The following is a 10671-nucleotide window of genomic DNA, read 5'->3' on the forward strand; positions in this document are numbered from 1 at the left end:
ATTGGATGAAGAGTTTAGGAGTTTCAGCTCCTTAACCTGTGCCACCCTGTTTTTAAAGGGACCAAAAGTAATTGGACAATTGACTCCAAGGCTATTTCATGGACAGGTGTGGGCAATCCCTTCATTATGTCATTCTGAATTAAGCAGATAAAGGCCTGGAGTTGATTTGAGGTGTGGTGCTTGAATTTGGAAGGTTTTCCTATGAAGTAAACATGCGGTCAAAAGCGCTCTCCATGCAGGTGAAACAAGCCATCCTTAAGCTCTGAAAACAGAAAAAACCCATCCGAGAAATTGCTACAATATTAGGAGTGGCAAAATGTACAGTTTGGTACATCCTGAGAAAGAAAGAAAGCACTGGTGAACTCATCAATGCAAAAAGACCTGGGCGCCCACGGAAGACAACAGTAGTGGATGATCGCAGAATTATCTCCATGGTGAAGAGAAACCCCTTCACAACAGCCAACCAAGTGAACAACACTCTCCAGGAGGTCGGCGTATCAATATCCAAACCTACCATAAAGAGAAGACTGCATGAAAGTAAATACAGAGGGTTCACTGCACGGTGCAAGCCACTCATAAGCATCAAGAATAAAAAGGCTAGACTGGACTTTGCTATAAAACATCTAAAAAAGCCAGAACAGTTCTGGAAGAACATTCTATGGACAGATGAAACCAAGATCAACCTCTACCAGAATGATGGAAAGAGAAAAGTATGTTGAAGGCGTGGTACAGCTCATGATCCAAAGCATGCCACATCATCTGTAAAACACAGCGGAGGCAGTGTGATGGCTTGGGCATGCATGGCTACCAGTGGCACTGGGTCACTAGTGTTTATTGATGATGTGACACAGGACAGAAGCAGCCGAATGAATTCTGAGGTATTCAGAACCATACTGTGTGCTCAGATCCAGCCAAATGCAGCCAAACTGATTGGTCGTCGTTTCATACTACAGATGGACAATGACCCAAAACATAAAGCCAAAGCAACCCAGGAGTTTATTAAAGCAAAGAAGTGGAATATTATTGAATGGCCAAGTCAGTCACTTGATCTCAACCCAATTGAGCATGCATTTTACTTGTTAAAGGCTTAACTTCAGACAGAAAGGCCCACAAACAAACAGCAACTGAAAACCACCGCAGTCAAGGCCTGGCAGAGCATCAAAAAGGAGGAAACACAGCGTCTGGTGATGTCCATGAGTTCAAGACTTCAGGCAGTCATTCCCAACGAAGGGTTTTCAGCCAAGTATTAAAAATGAACATTTTATTTAAAATTATTGAATCTGTCCAATTACTTTTGGTCCCTTTAAAAACAGGGTGGCACATATTAAGGAGCTGAAACTCCTAAACCCTTCATCCAATTTTAATGTGGATACCCTCAAATGAAAGCTGAAAGTCTGAACTTCAACTGCATCTGAATTGTTTTGTTTAAAATTCATTGTGGTAATGTCTATAACCAAAATGAGAAAAATGTTGTCTCTGTCCAAATATATATGGACCTAACTGTATGTTTTATGGTCGGGTGCGTGAGCAGCCTAACATCCACCAGAATTACTTGCACCTGTTTTTAAATTTGATCACACCGAAACTGCCCAATAGTGTTGGAAGGGATTAACTAATATTTTAAATCCAATATTTAAAGGCCAGAAAATCCCATTTTAACCAATCAGCAATTTGACCACTTTGGATATATCCAAACATGGGTAATGATCAATAAGGAACAGAATGTAATGTTAATGTGTACTTTATCATATGGTTTGCGCTAGTTATTTGTATCTTCAATTTAACAATTAAAAGTTAAATTTCATTTTGGATTGGATAAAATGGAATTTTTTGGCTATTGGTTTTAAAATGTTTGGAAATTTGTAAAGCACTGTGAAATATGTTAGCGCTATATAAAAAAATAAAATAAATTTGGTGCATCTTACTCCAGTGCAATTCAGTTTAAATCTGATGTATAAAATGCCTTAAAAATCCCTGCCATTGTCTCCATGGAAGACGCCAGATAAATCCCCACATGAACTAGTTTCACAGCGCCAGCACCATCATGGCTGCCTTCTTCATACATATAGAAGCTATAGTCTTTCCTTTCCTTTTTATATGGCAGCCGCTTCCTACAGTCCTCAGAAAATCAAGAAAACAAAACAATCAGTAGTTGCTTATTCTACCAAAGTATTTGTCATGTACAATATTTTTGTTTTGTTGATTGACAGAATCTCCAGCTTGGTTTCTCTTCGTCTTCATCACCTTTCTGATTTTGGCTCTTCTCTACTTTCTGAGAATGTTCTGTAAAGGTAATAATTGCACATTTTATTGCTTTCTACTGGCAGCTTGTGGGAAATCTACATATATTTATTTTTATGTAATTATAGGTATCTGAAGGTTTATTCCCATCTACAAGATCCTATCCAATATTTAGTATTTATAGTAATTGTGGTGCAGTGACCAATGTTGCAGCCGGGGGGCGCTGTATGTGCACTTCAGGATGCACTTGGAGACATAAGTGTGTTGAAACAGCGACTGGTCATGTGATTGATGGACGGTATGTATCGCAGAGGTGGGTGGCCCTGTGATGGAAGCCTGGGTATGTTTTGCTCAAGCAGATCTACTGCTGAGGCCTTTGTTTACATTGGGAAGGCTTCCAGGTGACTGGAGAGATGGGTGGGTTCAGTCACCTACAAACCCACCCAAAGAGGCGTGTTTCAACACCTAAGATGGTTTTATCTTGAAGGACCTGTGGTGATGTCACACTCACCTGACTAGCCATGTGACAGGTACCTGGGTGTGGCTACACCTACATAAAGGAGGTGTGTTTGGCACATGGCTGTGAGAGAGAGAGAGTTTGGAATTCTGTCAGGTGGACACTTCCATGTGTCCGGGCTGGACACGGTAGAGTGGCCTGTGTGCTGTAGGTCCTGAATGGTCAGTGTTGGAGTCGTCCTGGAAGCACTGTGAGACCATCGACCTGGATGGTCAGTGTTGGAGTCGTCCTGGAAGCACTGTGAGACCATCGACCTGGATAGTCCTGTTGAGGACCTTGGACTGAAGTCTGTGGGGCAGGGGCTCCTAAGAGGTAACCCCTGGTATGGGGAAAAGAACTGTAACTGTGTGCGCTAACATAGGACAGTTGCTGAACTGTGCAATCACCTGGTGACTGGAGGGATACCAGTGTGACCACTGAAGGATTTGTAAAGCCATATATAATGGACTGTTTGTGTTTATAGTTTATGACGTTTAATAAACCGGAATAAGACTGAAATGTGTGTGATATCGCGCCTGAAGTGTTTTTCCTGCTGCCAAGCGAGTATTCCCCAACCCACTCAGGTAGCGTATCCTCACATAATATATTGTCAAATTCCTCCGATTAGAAATGTAGTATAGTTCTTCTCATTCGCTATCTCGCTTACCTCAAGTGCAGGGCATTGCAATTTCAAGGTAGTCATGGTTATGACCACTTATATAGCAACAATTAGTTAGTTGTTAGTGGTCGTAACCATGGATACTTAAGGTATTGCAGTGCCTGTACATGGGGTAACATACCTGATCAGAAGAAGTATACTACATTTCTAATTGGAGGAATTAAGTGCACTTCTCAGCGGTTTACACGTTTTTAAACTTTTATTGACAAATTAAGTTTATCTAAAAACTAAATATTTCAGTGTTGGACATTATTATTTTCTTCGCCTGGTCACTGGACATCATCTTCTGGGCCAAATCCTGACTAATGACAACTCATTCTTGTCTAATGAGTTTTTGTAGTTCATCACACTTTCTGTTTTTGTTTGTCCATGCCCTTTTTGAGAATTGACCACAGGTTCTCATTGAGATCAGGGGAGTTTCCTGGCCATGAACCCAGAATTTTAATTTTTTGTTCAACAAGCCTCTTAGTTATCACTTTTGCCTTGTGACATGGGCTCCATCATGCTGGCGAAAGCATTGATCATCACCAAATTCATCCTGGATCATTGGGAGAAGTTGTTTTTCGAGGATGTTTAGATCCCTTTCTGTATTCCTGGCAGGATTCCTGGGTGAAATTGCGAGAGAGCCCCCTCCATGGATGAAAACCAATCCCACAAATGAATGATCTCAGGATGCTGTACTGTTGGCATGACATGGCATTCATCTTTTCTTCACCGAACAATTATTCTTCCAGATTTCTCAGTCTGAAGGCCCTTCATCAGAGAAAACAAATTTACCCTCATCACCTGCAGTCCAATCCCTGTACTTCTTGCCAAATTATATTCTTCAGACTATTTGGGATAATAGAATCTGGAAGAAGTGCACAGCTTGGCTGCAGCGGTGACATCCTATCTGTACACGTCAGCCAGTTACTTGGCTCAGCGGATTTTTGTTGTCTATCTCTGAATGACTACTGAGCCCAGTGATTGGCTGCAGCAGTCACGTACTGTAGACATGACATACAGGAAGTGAGCAAGAATTTCACTTTGCTTTATATACTGTAGATCGTCTTTTCTCAAACCAGAACTGGCCTAACTGTTCAGGGCACATTCGCGCAGGTTTACTTACCTAGTCCTGTCTTGGAAATCACACGAGAGTTTAATAAAACTATTCACATGTCTACTATTTCGTTAATCAGATCCGCCACTATCGTTAGTTTTCAACAGATTCATTGCTAAATGACAATGAAGAAACAAGGTTCAGACATTTTACCTCTTTCAGTTTTTAAACAACTGATGAGACAAAAAAAGTGCATTAAAAACGAAAGCAATGGAAGAACACAGTCCATTTTTTTGCATACGAAAATCAAAAGCTGACACGGGAACGTGCCCTAGGGTGCCACCCAATGTTTAAAAAGCTGCTGCTGCAGAGGCCGATTTGATAGGAGCCTCTCATTCACTGGTACAACCCTGAGTTTGGCAACATAATTGACTTCTCCCTTTAATATCATCTTTCTCCACTTGGTTGGACCTTATTGACATATGTCTTCTTTATACCCTAAAAACTGGGTAACATTTCTTATCTTATCCTGTATTCTAACCACTTTTAAAGCCCAGAAATCATCATGAGCCCAATAGAAGGAAGATCCTGGCAAGGCTGTAACTAGATATTTCCTTTTAGACCATGTGCACCCCCCGAGTTTTCCTATGTGAAGGCTCTGGCAATCCATTTCCTGAAGCAGCTTTGCCGTCGTTCTCGTGGCAGCTCTGCTACCGGCGTCTTTTACTTTATACTTTCAAGTGTAGAGAGCGCGTGGCTTCTTAGTGGAAGCCGCCCAAAGATGAGCATGTCTCTTCTTTTAAGCACTTCAGGCTTTCAAAACCGTGAACCAATTAAATGACGTAACATAAGATGGACAATGTGCACAGCAGTATCGTTCCGACATTGCTGTGCATCAAGTTCATTTCATGCGGCCCCTTTGCAGTGCATTCTTTAGGTGGACTCTGTCTAAAAATGACTCTGTGAGCCCATAGCCTTAGAATGCTATATAGAAGAGTTTACTGTCTAAAACATAAAGCCTACTTTAATTTATGTTTGTTTGTTTTTTTCAGAGAAAAATGCAAGCAAGGTAGGCCTTTATGTTTTTACATTTCTACATTTCGTATAGTTTCAATTTAAATATTTCCTGCAAATATTCCAAAATGTCATGAATTTCATGAATTAATACCAAGATGATGATTTATGGTGTTTTAGCTAAAAAGAATTTCCTTTATGTATCTTTTTTAGACAAAACCTTATTAAGGAGCAGTGGGAACATACTTAAGGTATGTGACTTGAAACTGAATGTAAATGCCAATAAGTCTTGTATTTTGATAAGTTTATGAAGAGTCTAACTGTGGGTTTTAGTAGACGTTAGTAGAAAGGTTTTATTGTCACATTGCACCTAAAATTCAAAAAATAATTCGTAATTTTCAAATTATTGTGTTATTTTGTGCACACAACTCAAATGCTAACCTGATTTCTTAATGGTTATAGACTAGGATCTACGGGGTAACATTTTTCCTTGTCAAGAGTGACAAGCCAGGCCTGGCATGTCAAAGTGAGGAGACTTATACGCCATGCATGCTTCTCTGAGAAATTAAATATGCAAATTGCCTTTTCAGAGAGGAAGAGGACTAGAACTGTAGCGCCACCTACCACTGACCCTTTAACAAGCCTTGCCATATGACTCAGAATAAAAGACAAACCAGAATCTCAATTTGCAAACACTGTGTTTTGGGGTATTGCCTCTTGCCAGTGCAAAGTATGAGATATGATTTGGCTGAATGAGAGGCTCAAGACTCGGATCTAAAAAGTGATGTTTCTCCTAGTGGAGAGTGACATGCCAGGCTTCGCATGTCAGAGTGAGGAGACTTATATGCCATGCATGCTCGTCTGGAAAATTAAATATGCAAATTGCCTCTTCAGAGAGGAAGAGGACTAGAACTCGTGTGCCACCTATTGCAAGTAACAATCCTGTAGCAATCCTCTGACATGCCAGGTCTGGCTTTTCAATCTCATCTAGGAGAAATGTTACCCCTTGGTTGATCGTCAACAGATTAAGAAACTGACAGACTCCATGGATGGAGCTTATGACTTGTTGAAAAGAAGGGCTATAGACTAGGATCTACGGGGTCACTGATATTTTTTTTTAAATATCAAATATGTATTTTTGTACATTGAGTTGTTTGGTTATTATTCTCACTTTATTTTCATCTGTCAAACAACTGAGAGATGAGAAATGTATGTTTTTCATTTAGCTGCATAATAATTCTGCACACAGAGATATTCTCCTGAGAAAGGCCAACCCTCGCTTTTGCTTTCTTACATATTCAGGTTCATTAACCTTTTGGATTGACTGATAGCACTGTAGTTGTTCAATAATACAATTAATCATCAAACATAGAAATTGCCTAATAATTGTGCATTAAAGGAGAAAACAACATAAATTCTTAAACTTTTTTTTGTCGCATTTCACAATTGTCATAAATTGATATAACATAAAATGTATTTATTATGTTTCAGTTTCAAAGGTGTCCTCAGTGAGGAAACAAGCAAGACGAACAACTGGATAAATGAGGAAACTTGTGCCTGCTGTAGTTGGATGTTCCTCTGTTTTTTACAGTCAGAAAAAAACACCAGAAACTCTCACCACTCTTAAAAAATATCTATGGGTGAAAAAGAAGCCTACACAACGAAAAAGGGACAATCATTTTAAAGGGCTATTTATTGTTAATGCTACTGAATCTTTTAATTCACTACAATGTAAAGTTTTACCATTTCCAGATGTACTCCCGACATATTATTTAATATTCTTTTATTAAGACAATCCCTTTAATATTTTGTGAGGCGAATGGGTTAAAATCTGTCCTGCCAGTAGTCCAGTGATGAGCAGCATACAAGAACTATAGAAATGCGATTTATCGGTCAACGCGTTTCGAAATGACAAAGTTCTTCATCTCGTCGGACCACATGTCCTGATGAAGAAGTGTGTCACTTTGAAACGCATCGACCAATAAACCGCATTTCTATAGTTCTTTTGCTCATCAATGAACTGTCAGCGCAGATTTTAACCCAGTTGTCTCCAGGCTCGCAAAGTTTCTCCACGTCTTGGATCTGCAACAGCCTTTTTTTTTAGGTTTGTACAAGGGTTTGTGACTTCACAACCCTCTCAGGTGAGCAAAATTGCCATTTTGTCTCCTTGCTCCTACTAGAGTAAGACCCTATTGGGCTTATGTTCCTTCTAGTTTTTCTCGTGCTTACCCCCATTAATATGAATCTTCTTTGTTTATCTTTTCTGGTTACGTGATGACTATTCAGATTTTCCGCTTACCACAATATAGCTGTAATCAGTCCGGCCCCAGGGTGCCGATCACATCAACAGGTCAGATTGTATCCTCAGAAGCAATCAATAAAGGTTTATTTTGGAAGTCAGCTAGCAGAGATCTGGAAAACCATGAGGAATTGATGCCCAATGTATATTGAAAACAGTTTCTTCTTATTTGGATTTTAAAAAAATAATTTTTACTGAACAAAATATCTGTTTTTGTAATGTTTTATTGACCTTTCTGTTAAAGGGTAACCTGCAGTGTATTATGATAGGTTAGCCACAAGTCCGCAGAGACTTCTGACTGATGTGGACATAGTATTACTGTAGATCTGTGATGGCAGATGCTGAAATCTGAAGCACAATATTGAGAGATCATTTTGCCAAGAACAAATTTGTAGAAACCTACTGCAATCATTGATTTTAAGGTTAGAGTTGTATTTCATTGATCTAATTTGTGGTATAAGGAATTATTGTACACTTGTATTAAAGGGGGTTTCTACACAAATTTCTGTGTGATTGCATTTTGCCGGATTGTGGCAGTGTGCAATGTGCACACTGTCACGACTCTCATGCACACCCAGCATGAGTGGGCAGTCACTGTTCTATGCAGAGACGCAGATGAAAATATAGTTAGTGTGTGACTGCAAGTATGTAAATATCACACTTACCGTCATGTGACCTCCCGCTGGGAAAACAGGAATTATGACATTGTGCACATTGCACACCAAACGTTGACGTAATCTACCATCACATAGCATGACTGCAGAAATTTGTCTTGAACCTAGAAACCCCTTTAATTATACATATTAGACTATTCTGCGCGTTCTGAAAATTCTAATTGATCAAGAAATATAGATAAATAATCAAATATTTAGGAAAAGAATAAATTGTTGACTGTGTTATTTGAAGGAAGTCTCCTGATTCATAGCAGTATTATTTGACTACATATAATGTAAGTAGGTGCCCCAGTCAAAGTCAGTTTCCGATACATTAAAGAGCTTTAAAATGTATGGAATATAAGGCAGACTTCTTTGTATTGACTTATCAGTGGCACTTGATGTTGTTTTCTTCCTTTTGGAGGACAGATAGTTTCCATAACTTTTCCGGGGGGAAAAGTGCCTGTAAGACTCATATTACCAGTAGGATGTAAACAAAAAAAGCTAAATTCCACCCATAAGCTATGAGAGTAATGAAAAAAACGGATCTTTACTTCTAACTGACCCCAAAGGTGGATAATAGTTATGTCTCAGTAAAAATAATTATCAAGTTGACCGACACATGACTGTGGAGATACATCCACACAATGATGTCTGTCATACATGTCCTTTATCAAAAGTGGCATGTAAATATGGCAGGTTAAAAAAAAATAAGTTCATCTTTAACTTTCATTTCAACATCGCCTCGTAGGAAGAATGAACAGGAAGGTAAGTAGAATGTCTATAGTATCAATATTCATTCTTTTTCATAATTGTGTTTTGTTTTTGCTTTATTAAATACAAATCCAAGTATCGTTTCTTCTTGCTGAGAGTGACATGTTAAGCATGTCGAGGTGAGGAGACTTAAAGCCGCAATGCTCCTCTGGGAAATATGCAAATTGTCTCTTCAGAGAGGAAGAGGACTAGAACTCTAGTGCCACCTATTGGAAGTAGCAATCCGAACAGTCAATGTCGACCCTTTAACGAGCCTTGTCACATGACTTAGGATAATAGCCAAACCAGAATCTCAATTTGTAGGCACTGTGTTTCAGGGTACTGCCCCTCGTCAGTGCAAAGTGGAAATCTGGTTTGGCTGAGTGAGAGACGTCTGACTGGGATCCAAGAAGTATCGTTTCTCCTTGCGGAGAGTGACATGATAAGCATGTCGAGGTGAGGAGACTTAAAGCCGCAATGCTCCTCTGGGAAATGTTCAAATTGTCTCTTCAGAGAGGAAGAGGACTAGAACTCTAGTGCCACCTATTGGAAGGAAATTACAGCAGTCAAAGTTCTGTTTCACGGATTCTGATCTCCAAATTAATCTACCTCTTGAAGTAGCTGGAATGTAGAGAAGAGCAAAACGATTTAGGCTGGCGTCACACTAGCAAGTTTTACGGACGTATGAGCGCATAAACTACGTCAGTAAAATACGCATTGCACACGGCCCAATGAATCTCTATGGCCCAGCTCCTATCTGCCGTATATTACGCATCCGTAATATACGGTCTTGTACGGCCGTAGAAAATCGCAGCATGCTGCGTTTGTCACCGTATTGCGCAAAAAAATTGCCAATGAAAGTCTATGGGGGCGAGAAAAATACGGATTACACACGGACCAGCAGTGTGACTTGCGAGAAATACGCAGCGGTGTTAGAGAAAAGCCGGTAATTCAATTGCCGGCTTTTCATTTCTCCTTCCCAAACCCGACAGGATATGAGACATGGTTTACATACAGTAAACCATCTCATATCCCTTTTTTTTTTGCATATTCCACACTACTAATGTTAGTAGTGTGTATGTGCAAAATTTGGGCGCTGTAGCTTGTAAAATGAAGGGTTAAATGGCGGAAAAAATTGGCGTGGGCTCCCGCGCAATTTTCTCCGCCAGAGTGGTAAAGCCAGTGACTGAGGGCAGATATTAATAGCCTAGAGAGGGTCCATGGTTATTGGCCCCCCTGGCTACAAACATCTTCCCCCAGTCACCCCAGAAAAGGCACATCTGGAAGATGCGCCTATTCTGGCACTTGGCCACTCTCTTCCCACTCCCGTGCAGCGGTGGGATATGAGGTAATGAAGGGTTAATGTCACCTTGCTATTGTAAGGTGACATTAAGCCAGATTAATAATGGAGAGGTGTCAATTATGACACCTATCCATTATTAATCCAATAGTACGAAATGGTTAATAAAACACACACACATTATTTAAAAGTATTTT

The 10671-nt window shown here is 39.9% G+C and overlaps 1 protein-coding gene across 1 annotated transcript in view; it reads left to right on the forward strand.

Moving 5' to 3' along the window:
• The window catches only part of LOC143815309 (tapasin-related protein-like), a 29310-nt gene extending 20532 nt beyond the window's left edge, over positions 1-8778 (forward strand). The window contains exons 6-9 of the mRNA XM_077294399.1: positions 2211-2291; positions 5508-5524; positions 5683-5720; positions 6961-8778. Coding sequence (XP_077150514.1) covers positions 2211-2291; positions 5508-5524; positions 5683-5697 — 113 coding nt within the window. The 3' untranslated portion in view covers positions 5698-5720; positions 6961-8778. The remainder of the gene's footprint in view (positions 1-2210; positions 2292-5507; positions 5525-5682; positions 5721-6960) is intronic.
• Positions 8779-10671: the final 1893 nt, after the last annotated feature.

This window comes from Ranitomeya variabilis, chromosome 3, assembly GCF_051348905.1.
Source record: "Ranitomeya variabilis isolate aRanVar5 chromosome 3, aRanVar5.hap1, whole genome shotgun sequence".
Classification (NCBI taxonomy): domain Eukaryota; kingdom Metazoa; phylum Chordata; class Amphibia; order Anura; family Dendrobatidae; genus Ranitomeya; species Ranitomeya variabilis.